General features: G+C 39.3%; 1 protein-coding gene across 10 annotated transcripts in view; it reads right to left on the bottom strand.

The window, feature by feature from the left end:
* KLF7 (KLF transcription factor 7) overlaps positions 1–26,082 on the bottom strand; it is a 123,070-nt gene that overhangs the window by 17,185 nt on the left and 79,803 nt on the right. For 5 of the 10 annotated variants that reach the window (XR_003436302.1, XM_027123002.1, XM_027123006.1 and 2 more), the window contains one exon: positions 2,359–2,482. Coding sequence is in view for 5 of the 10 variants with exons in the window: in XM_027123002.1 (XP_026978803.1) it covers positions 2,359–2,482 (124 nt within the window). In the remaining 5 variants the exon portion in view is untranslated. Of the gene's footprint in view, positions 1–2,358; positions 2,483–25,070; positions 25,102–26,082 lie in introns of those variants that run through there. The other 5 variants (XR_003436334.1, XM_027123020.1, XR_003436316.1 and 2 more) reach the window with 4 other exon arrangements.

The following is a 26,082-nucleotide window of genomic DNA, read 5'->3' as shown; positions in this document are numbered from 1 at the left end:
ATTGCTAAATTAAACGAGGCAAGAGATAGGTTTCTTGGGCTCATACACCCTTTGGGCCCAATAGGCTGCAGTGTCCTGCTAAGGGCTACAGATGCCCTCTGTTTCTGAAGGTAAAGTCTTCTAAGGAATGCCAAGTCCCCGGTCACTCCAGGCTTTCCTTCCATTGGCTTTGGGACCACTCCAATTCCCCACGTCACCTCCCAGACCTGCTCTATTCTTAGTATAATTCCTGCAACTGAAGTACAAGGTGCTGCCTGTCAGGACACATGAATGAGACTCCTCTCCCTGATTTCTGACACTGTTGAAATGCACTGACTCTTGGTCCATGTCACAGGACTCTGAGCTACTCACCAGCTCCCCCAAATACCACGTCACAGAATTTGTACCACCTGTTCCTCAAATTTCTAACTCCAGAAACCAGAGTATATTTCAATGAGGAAAATAAAGCAAAAGACTATAACCAAATTACCCATCCCTGACATCTCCTTCACTGAAGGAGATCCAGTCGGTGTGAAATATTTCTCCATATAAATCACACAAATGGTCAGGTTTAATCCTAATGTGTCAAGTGCTGGACAGTTGCATACTGCTTAGTAACTCGGTGGACCTAAAGAGAGGAATACTAACTCTGGCAATTTCCCCAGATTGTGGCCATCTCTAATGCACCACCTCCAAGTAACAGCCTCACCACCCTTCAGGGCAAGGCGACTCGTGTGTACCTACTACCACCACACTTCGACAACTCACAAAGGATCCTCTTCATCCCCACTGATATAAGGCTCTTCCTCAAAGGGCTGTGGTCAAAGAGTCACCATCTCTATAACTTCTTTATTAGTAGCCAGGGTTAGAGAGGAATGAACTTGAGATGGGAGTCGAGAGATGATATCAAATAAGGAGAAACATCACTGAAATATAATCTGTAGAAGAACAGCTGCTGATTCACATAAATTTAGGGGGACTTTGAGGTAATGGGATAGAAATGAAAAAACAGGTTGTGTTTTTAGGTAGCAGAAGAGAGCTCCAAGGGAATGAGAGACAATAGCTTCGTGGAATGTACTTCCTCAGCCCTGGGGTGGGAGGTTATCTTTGGGCTCCAGGAGGTATGGGGGGCTTTATTTAGTTCTTCAAGAATGAAGATAAGAGGAAAATAGCCTCTTCAGGAAAAAGGAAAAAAAAAAAAAAGGAGGAAAAACCTGAATACTCCTTTATAAGCATCTTAAAGGAGCTCCAAGCCAAGTGGCCACCCATGAGATTTGGCCACTCTTGCCCTGCTCTCCAAACAAACAGGCACTACTCCAGAGGAAGGTCTGGTGAGGGAGGTGCCGGCACAGTGATGAGGGGGGCAGGATGGGAAAACCATTGCATTTCCTCCGACAGAGAGCCAGGCCTCTGCAGACATCCTGCTCACCCCTCCTGCCAGCCTGTGAACTGCTGGCTGAGCCGGGGAACCCTGAGGCTTTCAGGGCTTTTATCGTATTAGAAGCATTTTTCTCATCATAACCGAGACCTTTAGTAGTGCATTAAAAAGATGGTTAATTTTCTTAAGCTTCCTTTTAAACACAGAAATAGGATTAGAAGGCTAACACGCTCAGATGCAAGCCCATTATTTGATTATGTCTAAACCTAATCCTGCCTTCACCTTGGCCTGCAGAGTCTCCATTTTGGGGTTTATTGGTTGATAATGCCAGGGCTGTCAGATACTATTACTTGCGTAGAATCTGCTGCTACGTGCTCTTTCTTCCACTATCAAATGCTGAAGGTTTGAAATTGAATTATAGGATAAGTTCTCAAAGCCTCACCAACTTTTAGAACTTTGTACCTATTTTCAAAGAAGAAAGGATGGTCCAGGCCCCCCAAAGAATGGGAACTCTCTTCAGCAAATTCATTTCTAACAGTGCTTCGAAGAAAAGCCTTATAATTCACCTTCCCTCCATTAAGCAGGCTTTCTATTCTTTCACGTTATTAAGGATGAGGAAAAATAGTGTTGATGTTAATAAAAAGATCAGAAGCTACAGGTGACCATTCTCTATCCTATCACTTTTCCTATTATACTAAAATTATCTGTCACATCATCCCCTTGAGGGTAGGAGCTATGTCTTATTGATACCCAGTGACTATCACAGTTCTGGTGCTCATTAAATACTTATGTAACTGATCCAAGAATTCATATCATCTCTTGGTTACATGCAAGGAGGCACCCTTATCTAATTGGTTTTCTCCATGGAGAAGTAAAAGGCATTCCCAGGCCTGAGTCTCTGCAAGAGAGGCTTGTGATAAACCCAAGAGCACACGACCAGCACCCCCCCACCCATTTCAGCAACTCCCTTCCCCATCCCAGCAGCTTCTAAGTTTCTTTACCTGTCGCAGTGGTTGCATTTAAAGGGCTTTGCACCTGTGTGTTTCCTGTAGTGCCTTGTGAGCTCATCGCTTCGTGCAAAACGCCACTCACACCCTTCCCATGAGCACTTATAAGGCTTCTCACCTGCAAGAAGAGATGGAATGACCATGGTCAACAACAGGAACAAAACGGGCACACACCTGATCAGGGTCTGCTACCTATTCTACAGTCTTGGAAAAGGGCTGTGAAATCATTCTTGAAAGACTGCATTTCCTAACACAGTATGTCACATTTGTTTTTTTTTTTTTTTAAGTCTCCTGGTGTTTTTCTTGTTGTTATTTTATTTTATTTTATTTTTTAACCTTCAAAAGTGGTTTCACAAGATCTTCAAATCTGGAGCTGTCATTTCAGTTCCCAGAGTCAGAGCATTTCCTTCAACTGGTGAGGGATCAATTTTTATTTATTTTCTATTCCCTGGAGCACTTTGACCCCCTCCCCCCGACTCCAAGCAGAAAGGAAATGTGCTATTTTCATCTGAACCACAAATGTTTCTAATTCTATTTTTCTCCAGAACCTACAGTAATTTACCATTTCAGCCTATTTAGTCTTCTCCCTCTCTTCCCTCCTACCACAAACTGTAGCCAGGCAGCTGACTGACAAGGCAAAGAGCTCAGGTCTCCCAGAACCCCAGCTCCTTCCAGTAAATGTGAGTGGATGGACAGTCACGAGTAAAGGCTACAATCTGAGAGTAAAACAAAAATCACTTAACGATTCCCGGCATTTATGTAAAATACAGTTTCAAAAGTCCTATTTAAGAAGCTCATCACTTAATGACTCCAGAGCGTTCATATTTGAGCGTGATACACATTATTACAAAATATTTTTAAAGTCAATTTGTAGAGCAAGGTTTCAGCCACGGTGAAGCTGCTTAGAAGCACGAAATTCGAGCTCTGTGCTCAAGTGACCTTTTCGCACAGTAAATACAGATGGAGGAATATGGAAGAGAAAGTACATGATTTTCCTAAGACCTTTTTTTAACCCATCAACGTCTGTCATCAAACATGACAAATACTTACCCTTCCAACTGTATGGTGGGCTGGTTCTAATAAGAAGAAAAATGATCTTTGAAATCATGAGAGTTACTGAGCCCTGTAACTGAGAGGCTGGTTAGCATAGCAGTCAACAGCTCTGAAGCCAACCTTCCTAGGCTCAACTTTTGGTTCTGCCCTTAACTGTCTATCCTTGGGCAAGTTAATCAACATCTCTGTGCCTCTGTTTTCTTAGAGATATGTACCTTAAAGGGTTTGGAGAGGATAAATTAATATACATATGTACTATATATAAATTAGAACAACGCCTGGCATAGGTAAGTATTATAAACTGCTAAACCTGAAATTTCCAGATACACAAGTGCCAAAGTAGTACGGCTGCCCCATTATTTCTCCATTTTTAATAGCTCAACGTTCATTAGGCAGCACTTAAGGAGACATTGCCCAGGTACTATACTTGACCCAGTTTCTTCTTTCCACCTTTTTCCTTCCCTTTGAACCTAACTACAAAGCATTCACAATTCTTTATTTGTATCACCTAGAATTGAACCAAACATGATTGAAAAATTTCATTTCATTAAATTGGTGCCCTAGTGGGCTGCTGCTCTGTAAAACCCACGGAGAAGAGGAATGAGAAACACAGGCATTTCTTTTCAATCGAACCAAGAGGACATGAAGGAGGGCCAGAAGCGCAGGAGGAAACCCATTCAGTTTTGGAAACCAGAAAAAAAAAAAAAAAAAGAATCACTGAGCGGTGTTAAAAGTTCACTTTCTGGATACGTAAAGCCACAATTTTGGAAAAGTGCGCTTGCTGCAGAGAAGGTGAAGAGTGGAGGGGTCAAGTCAGCTTTGGAGTTAGCACACCTGGGATCTTATTCATTCTTTGCAGACACCAGGCCTCAGGGTCCTTATCTGTCAAGTGGGGGTGAGATGCCTGTGTTTATCGTGAGGCTTACATAAGTTGTTGTGTATAAGGCATTTCCAAAGCCTGGCACAAGGTAAATGTTCAATTAATCTGAACCCCCTTTCCTCCCTGTTCGTCTATATTCTCAGAGGCTGCTGAGGAGACAGGTCTAACTGGCCGTCAATACGAACTTCCAGGGCTCAGGCTCCAGACAGCTGGGTCTGGAGTCACTCTGGGCAAACTAAATATTGGAAACCAGAGAGTCTTTTAAAGTTTTAAGTATTTTCTCAGTATACTGATGGAGAATGGACCAGAAAAACTGTGCTCTTTAGATCTGCTCTGAATGAGTGGGTTGCTGAAGGGGAAATAAGAGACCCAAGTAGGAGACAGAAGTGCCCTCTCAGAGAGGCCTGTTGGCATCATTTACTTAATGTTATTGATCACCCACGAGGCTCTGTTACTTCAAACAAATCTGACACAAACAACAACAAGAAACAGAGAATGAGGCACCAAAGACTTCAGAAATTCAAAATACCTTCCACCCTCAAAGGCCTTCAAATGAGAGTAAAATTGGAGGGTCCTGGAACCTTGGGTACCAAGCGTACCCCAAATGCAACAAGGCATCTGGAAATCCCATGACATTCTACAGCAACAAGCAGAGACATCCAGTCCCCAAAATCAATCCCACAATCGAACAGACCCGTCCATCACAGGCAACCACATTCTGAAGGACACAGGAAGGACACAGAAAATGAGGGAGATTAAAGTAGATGTCTTTGGGTATATTTTTTAAAAATTTCAAGGAGTTTGCTTTTCCCCTTGCTGAATTTTTTTAAACCAGTTTTGTTCTGTTCTATTCTGACAAATAATTTCAAGGATTTAGTTATTTCCCAGAAAATAATGTAGATGCTCTGTTAATTCCTGGCACAAACCAACCATCCTCTTCCCAGTAGCTATTTCAGTGTCCTTCCAGTGGCTGTGTCCCTTTTGCCACTGCACAGACAGAAACTAAAAACAGTTTGACTTAGCTCTGAATCGTGTCACCTAACATTGTTTCCTGCTTGCAGCAGGTGCTATACAGAATAACACTACGGACAAGACCCTCTGTGCCCTGCTAGTTTAGCCAAGTTATGCTACAGTGATGCATCAGGTTATTTTTCTAGCTCCTGAGTAATTGACCTACAAGTTGCCATTTCCGCAAATACTCACTAATAAGAAATTTAAAATAACCAAGAAAGAACAGAGCCAAATGAAGGAGTAGTGCCTGAAACAGGGAGAGTTCAGAAATCAGAGGGACAGGAAAAATACAAAGAATTGGGAATACAATTTCCTATCTAATGCTCACAAATAGTGTGGTTAGGCTGGCCTAGTTTCTGGGTTCTGTACCCACTTCCACAAACTAATATCTACTCTCAAGTAAGTGAAATTCTTCCGTCAGCACTTTGCATGGCCAAGATTACATCCTCCAGACACCAACACCTGACTGCTGGATCTTGGGGGCAGAACAACACCCACAATGCATTAGTTTTTATCCTAACACCGTACCTGAGGGTTTCTGCTCATTTTATGAAAGGCTTGGGTTTCCTTCTTTAGAAAAGAACGGCTTTCTTTATAAAAGAAAACAAAGTCTTTTAGAAAAAAAAGACAGGGGGTGAAAGGGATGTAGGAGAAAAGAAGGAAGGAAGGAAGGAAGGAAGGAAGGAAGGAAGGAAGGGAGGGAGGGAGGGAGAAAGAAAGAAAAGAAAAAGGCAGTTCAGTAATAACTGAAGAGATTCATGCAAAATCAGCTCATCTGCCTCACCCTCCCTTCTGTCCTTGCTCCACTCCAGGTCCTATTCCTGGGTATAAAACAGAAAATGTCATAGCCCTGCCCCACGCTACACTTGCGGCACCTAGAATGCCCAGCATTTGGCTCACTGCATCTCAAGAGTGAACAAAAATGTTCAAGAGAGGTCTCTGTGAGACAGGCAAATGGGACACAGGCTTCAAACATCAGGACTCAAGTCCCGAAGGAGTGCGTGAATGAAGGCAAGCACGTGACAAAGAGGATGTACAGGAGAGCATGACAGTGCCTGCACGGTTCACAGGGCCCGCAGTTGAAGCTGCTCTTCAGAATTTTAGGGGGAACATCAAGAACTGCTTTACCTTTCTGGAAATTATTAACCCCAGGAAACTCATTTCCCTGGGGGAGTATGTGTCACGTCAGACGTGATAGTAGGTCTAATCAGGTGTCAATAGATTTATAGCCATGTGAGGGCTCTTAAGGAGAGTTAAGGATGCTTGAGAAACAGGACTGACATTTAGCAAGGCTGAATCATGGCACAAATTCATGCTTCCCCACAAAATGGCCTCTGAAATGGAATGTGGTCTAAAGCAGTGTGGCATTTTTTTTTTTTAGTTTCTTATAGAGTAACTCTTCCTACATCACAAACATCACATTTGATTGATCAAAATATATTGTTACCATTACCTTTTGAACATGTACCTCCAATACATGCAGATTTATTCATGAATTATATAAACGTACTAATGTCCTAATATATTAGGATATTACAAAACATACACTCAATATAGAAATTTAAAAGAATTAGGGTCAATTAAATATAAATAGAAGTTATAAATTTTTCTTCCTGCACTCAAAAAGACTGTGTTGCACAACCCTATTTCGAGACCGTTGCCCTACAGGGTAGATGAAAACAGCTTGGCTCCAAGCTCACTGGTCTCTGTGCTTCTATCCTTGGCCCCTATGGTCTATTCTCGCTGCAGCAGTCAGAACAACCCTTTGAAAATGTAAATCAGAGCATGTGTGTCCCTTAAAGGGGACTTCAATCTTTATATTTCCATATAATTGTTTTCTTTAAAATCCCCTGGATTTTATTTTATGCATTTAAAAATATTATTCTGCAGAGGGTTCCACAGGCTTCACCAGACTGCCAAAGAAGTTCATGACCCAAAAATGGTTAAGAAGGTATTAAAGTGTAAATGCTCCAATGGTTTCCTATTGCTTTTAGAATAAAAGTCAAAAGCCTATAAGGTCCTGTAGTATAGAGTCTACATGATCTGCCACCGCCAACCTGATTCCCCACGCCCTATCTGGCTGCTCCCACCTCAGAGCCTTTGCACTTGCTACCTGGAACACTCCTGTTGCCTCACTTCATTCAGGTCAATGTTCAAATGTCTCCACCTCAGAGAGACCTACCCTCCCCATCATCTGCTGAACAGCAGATTCTGTCATCTATATACTACTTAGTCACTCTGACATTAGATTGCATATTGTTTGTGTGTACTACTGTCTGCTTCCCCTAGGAGAGTATAAGCTTCATGTGGGCATCTCTTTTGTTCATTGTGATACCAACAACACTAAAGCAGGGCCTGGCTCAATCCTGTAAAAGAAACTGCATGAATAAAGCATCCTCATTTGCAACAAAGACCCAGGTACAGCAGAGGGGCTGGACAGCCTGAGTGATTTCAGTCCCTCTCCATGTACTGAACTGGAATAAGAGTAGAAAATGTTTGCTTGCTTGTTTAAATCTGGCCACGCCTCTGTAACAGGGACTACAATGTGAAACTCTACAATGGATTAACTATTCCTTCACCATCAAAGATCACTTCCCACTTCTTCGCTATCTGCCCGAGCCTAGAAAAGGAGTATCCTGAAAACCTTCCTGTAAATCTTCATCTCAACCCTGGGATCAGCCTCCTGAGAAACATCCCCTCTGGGAAACCAAGTGCATCCTTTTACAGAACTCATTGTAGAGGTTCTCACTGAAGATGGGTTTGGGAGAGCATAAGTGATACGTCAAACATATTGCACTATAAGTTTGCCTTTAAGATATAGATTGTAGCATGAAGTACGAACAGGTGTCAGAATCTTGCATTAAAAGTCTCTTGAAAATAAACATTGCTAATGCAAATTTTCTGCATTCATTTCCTGATCTGCAAAGTTTCAAGTTCCTAATCCATTTCCTAAGGAGACTAGGATGTTGATGTACCTATGTTTCTGTTAAAACTAATTCTATTTTGTTTTATTTGTTTAAAAAATGTAGCTACTAGATTTCTGTTATCTGGGCATGTTAGGGTCCTAGTCTCCTTAGGACTTGGATTAGGAATTTGAAATTCTGTAGATCAGGAAATGGAAAAGCAAAATGGAAAGGAGAAAGGGTACTCTGTAATGGGTTTATATTGTCACCTAGCACATCTAGAGGAAACCAGCAAAGACCCATCAATTGCTTTCACATCACACTCAGCAACACTAGAGAATTTAAACACCTGGGGAATACAGATACTGAGAGAGAAAATGTCACAAAGCTTTCTTAACACTGGACAAAGAGGCTCATCCACCAGAGGGCAGACAGCAGAAGCAAGACGAACTACAATCCTGCAGCCTGTGGAACAAAAAACACATTCACAGAAAGACAGACAAGATGAAAAGGCAGAGGGCTATGTACTGGATGACGGAACAAGATAAAACCCCAGGAAAACAACTAAATGAAATGGAGATAGGCAATCTTCCAGAAAAAGAATTCAGAATAATGATAGTGAAGATGATCCAGGACCTCAGAAAAAGAATGGAGGCAAAGATGGAGAAGATGCAAGAAACGTTTTTAAAAGATCTAGAAGAATTAAAGAACAGACAAACAGAGATGAACAATACAATAACTGAAATGAAAACCACACTAGAAGGAATCAATAGCAGAATACCTGAGGCAGAAGAACGGGCAAGTGACCTGAAAGACAAAATAGTAGAATTCACTGCTGCAGAACAGAATAAAGAAAAAGAATGAAAATAAATGAAGACAGCCTAAGAGACCTCTGGGACAGCATTAAACGCAACAACATTCGCATTATAGGGGTCCCAGAAGGAGAAGAGAGAAAGGACCCGAGAAAATATTTGAAGAGATTATAGTCGAAAACTTCCCTAACATGGGAAAGGAAATAACCAGCCAAGTCCAGGAAGTGCAGAGAGTCCCATACAGGATAAAACCAAGGAGAAACATGCTGAGACAAATAGTAATCAAACTGGCAAAAATTAAAGACAAAGAAAAAGTATTGAAAGCAGCAAGGGAAAAACGACAAATAACATACAAGGGAACTCCCATAATGTTAACAGCTGATTTCTCAGCAGAAACTCTACAAGCCAGAAGGGAGTGGCATGATATACTTAAAGTGATGAAAGGGAAGAACCTACAACAAAGATTACTCTACCCAGCAAGGATTCATTCAGATTCGATGAAGAAATCAAAAGCTTTACAGACAAGCAAAAGCTAAGAGAATTCAGCACCACCAAACCAGCTCTACAACAAATGCTAAAGGAACTTCCCTAAGTGGGAAACACAAGAGAAGAAAAGGACCTACAAAAACAAACCCAAAACCATTAAGAAAATGATAATAGGAACATACATATCGATAATTACCTTAAACGTGAATGGATTAAATGTTCCAACCAAAAGACACAGGCTTGCTTAATGGATACAAAAACAAGACCCATGTATATGCTGTCTACAAGAGACCCACTTCAGACCTAGGGACACATACAGACTGAAAGTGAGGGGATGGAAAAAGATATTCCATGCAAATGGAAATCAAAAGAAAGCTGGAGTAGCAATACTCATAACAGATAAAATAGACTTTAAACTAAAGAATGTTACAAGAGACAAGGAAGGACACTATGTAATGATCAAGGGGTCAATCCAAGAAGAATAACAATTATAAATATATATGCACCCAACATAGGAGCACCTCAATACATAAGGCAACTGCTAACAGCTCGAAAAGAGGAAATCAACAGTAACACAATAATAGTGGGGGACTTTAACACCTCACTTACACCAATGGACAGATCATCCAGACAGAAAATTAATAAGGAAACACAAGCTTTAAATGACACAATAGACCAGATAGATTTAATTGAGATTTATAGGACATTCCATCCAAAAACAGAAGATTACACTTTCTTCTCAAGTGCGTACGAAACATTCTCCAGGACAGATCACATCCTGGGTCACAAATCAAGCCTCAGTAAATTTAGAAAATTGAAATCATATCAAGGATCTTTTCTGACCACAATGCTATGAGATTAGAAATCAATTACAGGGGAAAAAAACGTAAAAAACACAAAACACATGGAGGCTAAACAATATGTTACTAAATAACCAAGAGATCACTGAAGAAATCAAAGAGGAAATCAAAAAATACCTAGAGACAAATGACAATGAAAACATGACAATCCAAAACCTATGGGATGCAGCAAAAGCAGTTCTAAGAAGGAAGTTTATAGCTATACAAGCCTACCTCAAAAAACTAGAAAAATCTCAGGTAAACAATCTAACCCTACACCTAAAGGAACTAGAGAAAGAAGAACAAACAAAATGCAAAGTTACCAGAAGGAAAGAAATCATAAAGATCAGAGCAGAAATAAATGAAATAGAAACAAAGAAAATAATAGCAAAGATTAATAAAATTAAAAGCTGGTCCTTTGAGAAGATAAACAAAATTGATAAACCATTAGCCAGACTCATCAAGAAAAAGAGGGAGAGGACTCAAATCAATAAAATTAGAAATGAAAAAGGAGAAGTTACAACAGACACTGCAGAAATACAAAGCATCCTAAGAGACTACTATAAGCAACTCTAGCCAATAAAATGGACAACCTGGAAGAAATGGACAAATTCTTAGAAAGGTATAACCTTCCAAGACTGAACCAGGAAGAAATAGAAAATATGAACAGACCAATCACAAGTAATGAAATTGAAACTGTGATTAAAAATCTTCCAACAAACAAAAGTCCAGGACCACATAGCTTCACAGGTGAAGTCTATCAAACATTTAGAGAAGAGCTAACACCCATCCTTCTCAAACTCTTCCAAAAAATTGCAGAGGAAGTAAAACTCCTAAACTCATTCTATGAGGCCACCATCACCCTGATACCAAAACCAGACAAAGATACCACAAAAAAAGAAAATTACAGACCAATATCACTGATGAATAGAGATGCAAAAATCCTCAACAAAATACTAGCAAACAGAATCCAACAACACATTAAAAGGATCATACGCCATGATCAAGTGGGATTTATCCCAGAGATGAAAGGATTCTTCACTATACGCAAATCAATCAATCTGATACGCCATATTAACAAACCGAAGAATAAAAACCATATGATTATCTCAATAAATGCAGAAAAAGCTTTTGACAAAATTCAACACCATTTATGATAAAAACTCTCCAGAAAGTGGGCATAGAGGGAAACTACCTCAACATAATAAAGGCCAGATACGACAAACCCACAGTCAATGTCATTCTTAATGGTGAAAAGCTGAAAGCATTTCCTCTAAGATCAGGAACAAGACAAGGATGTCCACTCTCACCACTATTATTCAACATAGTTTTGGAAGTCCTAGTCACGGCAATCAGAGAAGAAAAATAAATAAAAGTAATACAAATTGGAAAAGAAGTAAAACTGTCACTGTTTGCAGATGACATGATACTATACATAGAGAATCCTAAAGATGCCACCAGAAAACTACTAGGGCTAATCAATGAATTTGGTAAAGTTGCAGGATACAAAATTAATGCACAGAAATCTTTTGCATTCGTATACACAAATGATGAAAAATCTGAAAGAGAAATTAAGGAATTTAAATTAAGGAATGGTAATCTCCCGTTTACCATTGCAACAAAAAGAATAAAATACCTAGGAATAAACCTACCTAGGGAGACAAAAGACCTGTATGCAGAAAACTATAAGACACTGATGAAAGAAATTAAAGAAGATACAAACAGATGGAGAGATATACCGTGTTCTTGGATTGGAAGAATCAATATTGTGAAAATGACTATACTACCCAAAGCAATCTATAGATTCAATGCAATCCCTATCAAACTACCAATGGCATTTTTCACAGAACTAGAGTAAAAAACTTCACAATTCGTATGGAAACACAAAAGACCCCGAATAGCCAAAGCTATCTTGAGAAAGGAAAATGGAGCTGGTGGAATCAGGGTCCTGGATTTCAGACTATATTACAAAGCTACAATAATCAAGACAGTATGGTAGTGGCACAGAAACAGAAATAGAGATCAATGGAACAGGATAGAAAGCCCAGAGATAAACCCACACACATATGGTCACCTTATTTTTGATAAAGGAGGTGAGAATATTCAATGGAGAAAAGAGAGCCTCTTCTATAAGTAGTGCTGGGAAAACTGAACAGTTACATGTAAAAGAATGAAATTAGAACACTCCCTAACACCATACACAAAAATAAACTCAAAATGGATTAGAGACCTAAATGTAAGACCAGGCACTATAAAACTCTTAGAGGAAAACATAGGAAGAACACTCTTTGACATAAATCACAGCAAGATCTTTTTTGACTCATCTCTTAGAGAAATGGAAATAAAAACAAAAATAAACAAATGGGACCTAATGAAACTTAAAAGCTTTTGCACAGCAAAGGAAACCATAAACAAGACGAAAAGACAACCCTCAAAATGGGAGAAAATATTTGCAAATGAATCATCGGACAAAGGATTAATCTCCAAAATATATAAACAGCTCATGCAGCTCAATATTAAAAAAACAAACAAGCCAATCAAAAACTGGGCAGAAGACCTAAACAGACATTTCTCCATAGAAGACATACAGATGGCCAAGAAGCACACATAAAGCTGCTCAACATTACTAATTATTAGAGAAATGCAAATCAAAACTACGAGGTATCACCTCACACCAGTTAGAATGGGCACCATAAGAAAACCTACAAACAACAAATGCTGGAGAGGGTGTGGAGAAAAGGGAACCCTCTTGCACTGTTGGTGGGAATGTAAATTGATACAGCCACTATGGAGAACAGTATGGAGGTTCCTTAAAGAACTAAAAATAGAATTACTATATGACCCAGCAATCCCACTACTGGGCATATACCCAGAAAAAACCATAATTCAAAAAGACACATGCACCCCAATGTTCACTGCAGCACTATTTACAATAGCCAGGTCATGGAAGCAACCTAAATGCCCATCAACAGACGAATGGATAAAGAAGATGTGGTACATATATACAATGGAATATTACTCAGCCATAAAAAGGAACAAAATCGGGTCATTTGTAGAGATGTGGATGCATCTAGAGACTGTCATCCAGAGTGAAGTAAGTCAGAAAGAGAAAAACAAATATCGTATATTTACGCATATATGTGAAAACTAGAAAATGGCACAGATGAACTGGTTTGCAGAACAGAAATTGGTATACAGAAGTAGAGAACAAACGTATAGACACCAAGGCGGGAAAGCGGCAGGGGGTGGGGGGTGGTGCTGGGATGAATTTGGAGACTGGGATTGACATGTATACACTCATGTGTATAAAATGGATGACTAATAAGAAAATAAATAAATAAACATTAAAAAAAATTGGAAAAAGAGTAACCAGTAAACATCACTCCATAGCTTGGCAATCCCTTCTCAGGGTGTATGTGCTACAACTAAAAAACACTCCACGTTATTAACGCTGCTTTGGAAAACTGTCTCAGAGTTCCTCTTAGATTCCAGCTAAATTTTTTTTTTTAATGATAATGTTTGAAACATTTATTTACTAAATCACTTTGAGATTGATCTACATGAATTCAATAAATTAAACATTTAATGGAAAATTGTAGTGAGCAATGCAATATACAGGTCATGATGCTGTGACAGGTTTGTAAATTCTCAAACTCAAAGAAAACGACCATGGCCCCGTTTTCCAGATTGCCACTTTTAAGGTGGAAATGGCTTCCAATTATTATTACTAACATTGTTAAATATTATTAATAATCATTGTTCCAGCTGAATTTTAAATATTTTTTTCCCAAGGTTTTTAGATTAGGGGAGTGATGGAAAAATGAGACAAGGGCTTTATTTTCCTGAATTTCAAAAGCATTTATAACTATTACATAAAATAAAATATGTACTCATTTATTTATGCTCCATGTTGATTGTTTTCATTCATCCATTTACTTGCTCACCCAAAAGCCAACTGGGTGCTAGGGCCTGAGTTACTGAATTTATGCAAAGCACCAGACACTTTACAGACCATACAAACATTTACTCTATTTTTTTTTTATTTTTAAAACAACTAATAAAATAATAACTGGCCTAGATTAGGTTAACTCCTCATTGCCTGGATCACCACCTTAAAATGGTTGTTTAAAAATTTATAAATTGGGGGGCTTCCCTGGTGGCGCAGTGGTTGAGAGTCCGCCTCCCGATGCAGGGGATGTGGGTTCGTGCCCCGGTCCGGGAAGATCCCACATGCCGCGGAGCGGCTGGGCCCGTGAGCCATGGCCGCTGAGCCTGTGTGTCCGGAGCCTGTGCTCCGCAACGGGAGAGGCCACAACAGTGAGAGGCCCGTGTACCGCCAAAAAAAAAAAAAAAAAAAAAAAAATTTATAAATTAAAATTTAAACCTTATATCCTTAATGAGGTATAGCTCCTACTTCAGAATATGGAGAGAGGTGAGAAAGGATTTTGACTTAATCCCACAGCTGTCAACAACTGCAGTGTCCAATACAGTAGTCAGAAACCACATGTGGCTGTGAGCACTTGAAATGTGGCTAAGGCAACTAAAGAACTGAACTTCCGGGCTTCCCTGGTGGCGCAGTGGTTGAGAGTCCGCCTGCCGATGCAGGGAACACGGGTTTGTGCCCCGGTCAGGGAAGATCCCACATGCCACGGAGCGGCTGGGCCCGTGAGCCATGGCTGCTGAGCCTGCGCGTCCGGAGCCTGTGCTCCGCAACAGTGACAGGCCCGCATACCGCAAAAAAAACAAAAACAAAAACAAAAAACTGAACTTCCAATTTAATTTAATGTAAATTAAAATTTGAAAACTGAAGCAATATAAAGAATATTTTATACTCTTCTTTTGGTAAGACTGTATTTAACTTTAACCATTGAAAATTTAGCATATGGATTTAGGCATGCAATAAGTATAGAATACACCGGATATGGAGGACTTATTAATAAAAAGAATATGTAAAATATAGCTCAATAATTTTTCATATTGATTTATGTTGAAAGAATATTTTGGATATATTGGTTTAGATAAAATATATTATTAAAATTACTATTACCTATTTCTATTTACTTTTTACAAAATGTGGTTACTAGAAAATTTTAAATCACATATATGGCTTGCATATATTTCTATTTTAGACAGCACTAGTTTAAAATATAGCTTCTATGTAGAATTCCCACCATTAATTCAAGTGTAAGGCCTCATCCTTTCTAAACTCTTACCAATGCCCAGCACAAAAAGCTATGTTACCACCCTGCTATCCAGATTCACAAACCCTAACACACATCATCCAAAACAACTCATCTCTGTCTGCAGGTAAGGAGGCAAAGTCAAATACTGATACTTCTGGTCTAACTCACTGATAGTGAAAATACCATCAGCCTCTTCAGTGTGACAACCTGGGTTCAGCCAACATTAATCGTTGGTTCTAATATGCACCGAGCAATGACAGTGCTAGAGATTAAAGCAAAAGCAAATGGTCTTGGCACTAAAGGAGTTCCCAGGTGGGGAAGCCCCACGCGTGAACACAAACAACACAAGCCCAATGCAACTGATCAATGTGTGTGCATGGATGTGTGGAGGAGGCCATCCCTAGACTCTGTAGGACCCTCAGGGTAGGCTTCCCTCAATGCCCTGATGAAACTTGAATCATTGGTCTGGTGGAGAGATAAAGGACTAGTCATCCAAAACCAGATTCTTTTAGCTCTGGCTTTGCCACATACTAGCAATACAGCCTTGCAGAGTCAGTTAACTTCTTCTGGATTTACTGTTCTTAACCGCGTAGAAAAGAAATTTTAAAACATCTTCCCTCTTCTCTTGTAGTTATGAAGATTCAATGGAATCTAGTACATAAAAGTGGTCAATTACGAAGTCCCAAATGGATAAAAGGTGTATTGACAATGATGGTGATATCAAAATGGAGTTTGCAGGTGTGCAGGAGGCCAGAGAAGACTATGGGAACAGAGATCTCTGTCACCTCTGTATGCAGGGCAAGGGCACAAGGGCTTCTCCATGAAACTTAAACTGGAGCCCAAGCATCACACTGAATCACTTCTCAGACCCACCTAGCTTTGTAAAACACGGCCTGGAAATACACAGGATTAAGCAAGTCTTTGGGGACATATTCCATTTTTAATGACTGTTAACTTTTTCTAAACGTTCCTTTGGAGGTGAACTGATAGATTCTTAGTGAATTTGTCTGAAATGCTGAAGGAAGACTGGATTGGTCATGAAAACAGGCAACCATCACAGATGCTGGAACAAGTATATCTCTCAGCAATTATAGAGTTTTTGCAAATGTGCAACCTGTGAGTCCAATACATTTGTTTTTAGATACCACAGCATGTGTCCCATAAGGCTAGGGGTATCATAATATTCTCAAAGTCAAACTGATTTCTTATTTTATCAAAATGTATACAGCATTCTAATATTTTCAGTAAGTTACAATTAATTCCCTTCCCCCAGCAAAACAAAAACAAAATCCCACAACTCTTAAGAGAGTAATTCTCAAAAGACTGTAAACTCACTTAAAAATTCAACACTCATACCTGAAGTTATATGATCTCACGCTGTAAAACAGGTAAGCATGACCATTCGGGGAACTAAATGTCTTTCTGGCACCATGGTTAATTTTTTCTTATTTTGCTTTGATTCTTACTGGCTTCTTTTGGTTGCTGTTGTCCAATATTAATTTTAAAAATTATTTTTATCAGCTTTTTAAAGATAAATTCAAGGAAAGTTTAATATCAATTTGGAAATTTAAGTACATTTTGGTGATTACCAAAGTTACAATAAAAGTTAAAAGCTAGATAGAAATTAAATTTGAAGAAAAAATTTGTTAAAACATTTGTCTCTTTTCCTGTTACAATAACTACACCATGTGAATTTATTTGAAACTAATTTGTAGGGCATTTCCTCCATTTAGCAATAAAGATATTACTCTGTAAGCCAGGTCTCCACAATTCAATGTGATGTATTTAGGTAAGAATTTGATTAAGAACTATGAATTTCAAACTCATGGCCAAAATCTTTGATTTTTGTATTCAAATGTAAATATAGCATGATTGCAAAGGATACATGCAGGAACAGTGTATTACTATTACAACCATGACCAAACTATTAATTTTTGAATCATTTAAAAAAATTTAATTTTAAAAATGAAGAGGAAAAAAATGTAACTTTAGCCCCAATCAACATGTTCCAAGCTTAGCTGATATGAAAAAAGTATCACCAAGCCACTGTGAAAGTAGTAATATCTCTAATGCAGGAGTGTGCCATGCCCTTCAGAAGCAAACCAACATAGAACAGGAACCCTTCCCCCCAAAGGTCCAGCGAATTTCAGAGGCTGGTAACTCAGGTGTACAACTTCAAGTGAGTACTGGCAGGAATTTATTCTTCTAGCATGAAGGGAGGTAGTAAGAAAAAGAATAATGGGTAGCACAGAGCTTTGAAAGAGAGTAGGCCTTATACCTACTGGTGAGGATCTGGGAGAACCCGAGGGCAGCGGGAGAGGATTGTGTATCTGGGATTTATGAAAAAAAGAGGGGCATGGAGGTCCAGTAACAGTGTGTCGGGAGGGTAGGCTAAAACAAATCTCACTGGATCCAGGACACATGGTAGTCACCAACTGGCACATATCACATTAGTAGATGATGCCTAATTTATTATCTTAGATACACGGAATTTTCCTTTTTTGCTAACTAAAAATTGGATAATATAAGCTTGAAACACATATATTAGGGTACAGAGTTAATTTTCTGCTACATATGTGATATATATGGAAAGAGATGGACCGGTGGTATAGAAAACCATAAAACTGGATAATCCAAAAACCACGTTAGATCTGATTTTGGAAATTATCAAATGACTAGTGTCAGCATCCTGAATTTGTTCTGATTCAGCTAACGCAATCATTAATTGTTATTCCCTGATTATACAAATGCAGATGGTAGAGAAGTGGTTAAGCAAATCAATACTGGATAAGGTAATTTGTCTTAAATTAAAAAACAAAAAGGTAACTTTATCAATCCTCAAAAAGCCCAAATTGTATCATTTACATACAGACGATGGAGATATGGGCCCTCACCTGGACCAGCTACCATTCAAGCTGAATAGATATGGATCCAATTCCCTAGAGATTTCGAGTCAAGATTTAAAGCATCAATTTGTCTATATAACTTAACTCTCCAAAGATTAACCCCCTTTTTTCCCAGAGACCAAATTTCCCCATTAGCTAAACCATCCCACATGCATACCTGCCCAAGTATGAAGTTTAAGGAAATAAAACTCAAAAGGAAAATATTAGTCTCTTATTTTGACAAATGATAACTTATGCAAGATGCTCTTCAAATACCACTGCCTATGTACTTTGGAAAAGATGTCCACAAAACCATCTCACTTTTTTCCCTACCCTTATCTATCCACTACTCCTTCCACAAACCCCTCACTCTCCAACATTCCCAAGCAGCCCGCCCCAGCCCTTACTGCTTACGGGGATGTCCTCAACTCAAGATGTGTCTGTCTTCTACATGTCAGCCCAAAGTATTTCTCCTTCTCAGAAAACTATAGTTTTGTCCGAGTTTTCACTCTTTGGCCACTGTTTGCTATTTCCTATAGATATTTATCTTTTTATGCCTTGGTCTTTTGCCCTGCCTGAGTATCCAATGTGTCTAGGAACAGAGCTAGATGCTTTCTCGCTTGCCTCTTTGTCATCACCCACTGTCGAGTACCAGCTCAGGCATTCTCAGTGCATATAGTTCACTCAGAATGACACTTACTAATGAACAGGTCAGTGATCAATCAGAAATCAACAGTAACATCCTGCCTTCCAGATTCACAAACCCTAACATGCAATTGTTTCCGACACACCTCATCTCTGTCCACAAGTGAGCAGGCAAAGTCAGATACCAAGACTTCTGGTCTAACTCACTGATGGTGAAAATACCATCAGCCTCTTCAGTGTGACAACCTAGATTCAACCAACATTACTTGTTGGTTCTTATATGCACCGAGCAATGACAGTGCCGGAGATTAAAGCAAAAAAGTAAAGGGTCTCTGTTTTAGAGGGGTTTCCAGGTGGGGAAGCCCCATGTGTGCACACAAACAACAAAAGCCCGATGTGTCTGATCAGTGCATGTGCGTGGATGTGTGGAGAAGGCCATCCCTAGACTCTGTAGGACCCTCAGGGTAGGCATCCCAGAAGAGAGAAGCCTCACTGAAACTTGAAGGATGCCAGGGACAAGGGAAGTGGGCATTTCAGGGAGAAGGAACAGCAGATACAAAGGCCCACAGATGCGGAACAGTGGGGTGTCGCGGCTGAGGTGAAGGGGGAGTATATGAAGAGGAATTTCAAGAATGGACTGGAAAGAAGTAAGAAGCACACCCTTAGGGGTCTTGATGACAAGCCACCCCCCTCCCAGGAGACGGATTTCCTTGAAGTGAGAGTTCATGTCTTTACATAGCTGTATCCTCAGAGCCTAGCCTAATGTGTGGCACCAGTACCTCACAAAGCATATCCTCTGGGAAGCGATTCTGGACCAACTCTGGTAGAACTGGGTGCCCCTTCCTCTCTGATCCTATAACTTCTTCAGGAGAGTCTCATCTTACTGCTTGAGTGATTTGTTTACATGCTGTTGCCTCACAAAACCAACTGGTCCCTGCAAGGGCAGAGGCCAGGTTTACTTGCCTTAGTATTTCCAAGACTTATTTAGAACAGTGGAGACATTTCAAAGACCATCAATTAACTTGATCGAACAAACATGCATCTATGACTAGTCCTTAGTTCAAACCCTCCTTCAAGCACTGTAGCTTAGATCCTCCTACAACCTCTTTCTGCTGCTTTGTAATAGGAATTAGGAAGAAAACACAATGATTGAAGCCACCCATGGAGTCTACATTCACACACACACACACACACACACACACACACACACACACAAAACCACCCCCCCCAAATCTGCAAACAATTCAGCACAAACATGTTGACACCCACATATGTAAAAACATCCCCACACAATCTGTCAGACTATATCCCTCTAACCTCAAACAGCCTTAATTTTGTCTGTGCTAAACCCACAGCTACAAAATACTTTTCTCTTCATTCTTCTACTAAATATTCAACGTGGGGTGAAAATGTCAGTGCAATGTGATTTGATACTTTGGAAAGAAAAAAGTGCAAGAATATTAAGATGTGGTTAATTTGACCCTATAGGCTTACTTTCTCAAAGTTATTCATTTCCCAGTCACTTCATATTATGCCAATAATGCAATATTCTCATAAAATGCAAAATGTAAATTAAATTTCCATTCAGAACTTCTGGCATACCACAGGAAGCTAGTTTCCCTGCAGTTATTTTGACTGTGCAATGTGCCACAAACTAAAATGCACTACGATTTTTTTTCTTACCATATTATACTTTTAGAATTTCTGAACTGAAGTGCTTCATGTTTAAATGTCTTAAAAAGAGGCTATTCTTAAGTCTCAGAGCAGAGCAGCAACAGCCAGTTGTCCTTCTATAGTCATTCTCCCTTTTTCTATCATAAGAGAATCCCCAGATTTTAGCCATGCTCATTGCTACCCAGAATGAGAATTCTACTTCCCAGCTCCTTTGCAGTTGCATATCGACATATAACTAACTTCTGGTTGATGGGATGTGAGTGGAAGTGACAAGTGCAATTCCAAGCTGTACTTTTAAAAGTTGGGACATCCTCTCCCCTTCCCACTTTCAAAATAGTTGCATGAAAACTAGGTTGATATAAAGCAGGCCTGGGAGTAGCCATCTTGAATTGCATGGACATGGGCGATCCCTTAAGGACAGAAACCCTTGGGATGGGGGAGGGACCAACAGGACAGGAGTCTGGGCTTTTGAAAACTTCTCAGAGCACACCTGCCTCAGAGCCTGGACTTTTATGTGAAAGAGAAAAAAAAATCTTCCATCTTCTTTAAGCCTCTGTTAGCTTGGGTCTCTGTCAAAAATAGCTTCATTTATGTTCTTATTAATTCAAAGGGTAAACAGAAAGCAATGAATGAAAATAATACATGCCCAAATGGAAAACTTGCAGTAAAAGCATTATTTCACATCTCAATCTCATTTTTTGTTTTATTCAGAAAGGTTGCCAGAACTTCTGGAAATGGAGTATCATGTTTGCAAGTACAGTTCAGTGGAAAATACATACGCGCGTGCACTCACACATACATACACACACACACACACACACACGACTCACAATCAGGAGACCTGGATTCTAGCCTTTACTCTTACTACTTAACTATTTGGTCTTAGACAGTTACATACTCTTTGAGTCTCACTTTCCTCCTCTGCAAAATGGGGCTAACCTCTCTCTTTTTTTTTAATTAACATCTTTATTGAAGTACAATTGCTTTAAAATGTTGTGTTAGTTTCTGCTGTGTAACAAAGTGAATCAGTTATATGTATACATATATCCCCATATTCCCTCCCTCCCACCCTCCCTATCCCACCCCTCTAGGTGGTCACAAAGCTCAGAGCTGATCTCCCTGTGTTATGCAGCTGCTTCCCACCAGCTATCTATCTTACATTTGGTAGTGTATATATGTCAATGCTACTCTTTCACTTCGTCCCAGCTTACCCTTCCCCCTTGCCATGTCCTCAAGTCCATTCTCTACCTCTGCGTCTTTATTCCTATCCTGCCCCTAGGTTCTTCAGAACCTTTTCTTTTTTTTTCTTTAGATTCCATATATATGTGTTAGCATAAGGTATTTGTTTTTCTCTTTCTGACTTACTTCACTCTGTATGACAGACTCTAGGTCCATCCACCTCACTACAAATAACTCAATTTTGTTTCTTTTTATGGCTAAGTAATATTCCATTGCATATATGTGCCACATCTTCTTTATCCATTCATCTGGTGATGGACACTTAGGTTGCTTCCATGTCCTGGCTATTGTAAATAGTGCTGCAATGAACATTGTGGTACATGTCTCTTTTTGAATTATGGTTTTCTCAGGGTATATGCCCAGTAGTGGGATTGCTGGGTCATATGGTAGTTCTGTTTTTAGTTTTTTAATGAACCTCCATACTGTTCTCCATAGTGGCTGTATCAATTTACATTCCCACCAACAGTGCAAGAGGGTTCCCTTTTCTCCATACCGTCTCCAGCATTTATTATTTGTATATTTTTTGATGATGGCCATTCTGACCAGTGTGAGGTGATACCTCACTGTAGTTTTGATTTGCATTTCTGTAATGATTAGTGATGCTGAGCATCCTGTCATGTGTCTGTTGGTAATCTGTATATCTTCTTTGGAGAAATGTCTATTTAGGTCTTCTGTGCATTTCTGTATTGGGTTGTTTATATTGAGCTGCATGAGCTGATTGTATATTTTGGAGATTAATCCTTTGTCAGTTGCTTCATTTGAAAATATTTTCTCCCATTCTGAGGGTTGTCTTTTCGTCTTGTTTATGGTTTCCTTTGCTGTGCAAAAGCTTTTAAGTTTCATTAGGTCCCATTTGTTTTGTTTTTATTTCCATTTCTCTAAGAGGTGGGTCAAAAAGGATCTTGCTGTAATTTATGTCATAGAGTGTTCTGCCTATGTTTTCTTTTAAGAGTTTTATAGTGTCTGGCCTTACATTTAGGTCTTTAATCCATTTTGAGTTTATTTTTGTGTATGGTGTTAGGGACTGTTCTAATTTCATTCTTTTACATGTAGCTGTCCAGTTTTCCCAGCACCACTTATTGAAGAGGCTGTCTTTTCTCCATTGTATATTCTTGCCTCCTTTGTCAAAGATAAGGTGACCATATGTGTGTGGGTTTATCTCTGGGCTTTCTAGCCTGTTCCATTGATCTCTATTTCTGTTTCTGTGCTACTACCATACTGTCTTGATTACTGTAGCTTTGTAGTATAGTCAGAAGTTTGGGAGCCTCATTCCCCCAGCTCCGTTTGCCTTTCTCAAGATTGTTTTGGCTATTTGGGGTCTTTTGTGTTTCCATACACATTGTAAAATTTTTTGTTCTAGTTCTGTGAAAAATGCCATTGGTAGCTTGATAGGGGTTGCACTGAATCTGCAGATTGCTTTGGGTAGTAGAGTCATTTTCACAATGTTGATTCTTCCAATCCAAGAACATGGTATATCTGTCCCATCTCTTTGTATTGTCTTTACTTTCTTTCATCAGTGTCTTATAGTTTTCTGCATACAAGTCTTTTGTCTCCTTAGGAAGGTTTATTCCTAGATATTTTATTCTTTTTGTTGCAGTGGTAAATGGGATTGTTAATTTCTCTTTCAGATTTTTCGTTGTTAGTGTATAGGAATGCAAGACATTTCTGTGATTTAATTTGAATCCTGCTACTTTATCAAATTCATTGATTAGCTCTACTAGTTTTCTGGTAGCATCTTGAGGATTCTCTATGTATAGGATCATGTCATCTGCAAACAGTGACAGTTTTGCTTCTTCTTTTCCGATTTGGACTTTATTTCTTTTTATTTCTTTTTCTTCTCTGATTGCTATGGCTAAAACTTCCAAAACTATGTTGAATAATAGTGGTGAGAGTGGGCAACCTTGTCTTGTTCCTGATCTCAGAGGAAACTGTTTCAGTTTTTCACCATTGAGAATGATGTTGGCTGTGGGTTTGTCATACATGGTCTTTATTATGTTGAGGTGGGTTCCTTCTATGCTCACTTTCTGGAGAGTTTTTTATCATAAATGGGTGTTGAATTTTGTTGAAAGCTTTTTCTGCATCTATTGAGAACATACAGTTTTTATCCTTCAATTTCTTAATATGGTGTATCACATTGATTGATTTGCGTATATTGAAGAATCCTTGCATTCCTGGGATAAACCCCACTTGATCACGGTGTATGATCCTTCTGATGTGCTGTTGGATTCTGTTTGCTAGTATTTTGTTGAGGATTTTTGCATTTATGTTCATCAGTGATATTGGTCTGTAATTTTTTTGTGTGACATCTTTGGTTTTGGTATCAGGGTGATGATGGCCTTGTAGAATGAGTTTGGGAGTGTTCCTCCCTCTGCTACATTTTGGAAGAGTTTGGGAAGGATGGGTGTTAGCTCTTCTCTAAATGTTTGACAGAATTCACCTGTGAAGCCATCTGGTCCTGGGCTTTTGTTTGTTGGAATATTTTAAATCACAGTTTCAATTTCAGTGCTTGTCTGAAATTTCAGTCTGTTGATATTTCCTATTTCTTCCTGGTTCAGTCTTGGAAGATTGTACCTTTCTAAGAATTTGTCCATTTCTTCCAGGTTGTCCATTTTATTGGCCTAGCATTGCTTGTAGTAGTCTTTCATGATCCTTTGTGTTCTGCAGTGTCAATTGTTACTTCTTTTTCATTTCTAAACCTGTTGAGTCTTCTCCCTTTTTTTCTTGATGAGTTTGGCTAATGGTTTATCAATTTTGTTTATCTTCTCAGAGAATGAGCTTTTAGTTTTATTAATCATAGCTATTGTTTCCTTCATTTCTTTTTCATTTATTTCTGATGTGATCTTTATGATTTCTTCTGCTAACTCTGGTGTTTTTTTGTTCTTCTTTCTCTAATTGCTTTAGGTGTAAGGTTAGGTTGTTTATTTGAGATGTTTTTTGTTTCTTGAGGTAGGATTGAATTGCTATAAACTTCCCTCTTACGGCTTCCCTGGTGGCGCAGTGGTTGAGAGTCTGCCTGCTGATGCAGGGGACATGGGTTCGAGCCCTGGTCTGGGAGGATCCCACATGCCGCGGAGCAACTGGGCCCGTGAGCCACAACTACTGAGCCTGTGCGTCTGGAGCCTGTGCTCCGCAACAAGAGGCCGCGATAGTGAGAGGCCCGCACACTGCGATGAAGAGTGGCCCCCGCTCGCCGCAACTGGAGAAAGCCCTCGCACCGAAACGAAGACCCAACACAGCCAAAAATAAATAAATTAATTAATTAATTAAACTTCCCTCTTAGAACCGCTTTTGCTGCATCCCATAGGTTTTGGGTTGTCGTGTTTTCATTGTCATTTGTTTCTAGGTATTTTTTGATTTCCTCTTTGATTTCTTCAGTGATCTCTTGGTTATTTAGTAGTGTATTGTTTAGCCTCCATGTCTTTGTATTTTTTTACAGATTTTTTCCTGTAATTGATACCTAGTCTCATGGCATTGTTGTCGGAAAAGATACTTGATATGATTTCAATTTTCTTAAATTTACGAAGGCTTGATTTGTGACCCAAGGTATGCTCTATCTTGGAGAATGTTCCATGAACACTTGAGAAGAAAGTGTATTCTGTTCTTTTTACTTGGAATGTCCTATAAATATCAATTAAGCCCATCTTGTTTAAAGTGTCAGTTAAAGCTTGTGTTTCCTTATTTACTTTCATTTTGGATGATCTGTCCACTGGTGAAAGTGGGGTGTTCAAGTCCCCTACTCTGATTGTGTTACTATCGATTTCCCCTTTTATGGCTTTTATGGTTAGCATTCGCCTTATGTATTGAGGTGCTCCTATGTTGGGTGCATAAATATTTACAATTGTTATATCTTCTTCTTGGATCGATCCCTTGATCATTATGTAGTGTCCTTCTTTGTCTCTTGTAATAGTCTTTATTTTAAAGTCTATTTTGCCTGATAGGAGAGTTGCTACTCCAGCTTTCTTTTGATTTCCATTTGCATATAATACCTTTTTCCATCCCCTTACTTTGTCTGTATGTGTCCCTAGGTCTGAAGTTGGTCTCTTGTAGACAGCAAATATATGGATCTGTTTTTGCATCCATTCAGCCAGTCTGTATCATTTGGTTGGAG

Source organism: Aethalodelphis obliquidens, unplaced genomic scaffold (assembly GCF_003676395.1).
Source record: "Aethalodelphis obliquidens isolate GAN/ISIS:26980383/991018 unplaced genomic scaffold, ASM367639v1 scaffold2, whole genome shotgun sequence".
In the NCBI taxonomy this organism is placed as follows: domain Eukaryota; kingdom Metazoa; phylum Chordata; class Mammalia; order Artiodactyla; family Delphinidae; genus Aethalodelphis; species Aethalodelphis obliquidens.
The sequence above is the reverse complement of the archived record's forward strand: the minus strand, read 5'-3'. Positions and strand labels throughout refer to the sequence as shown.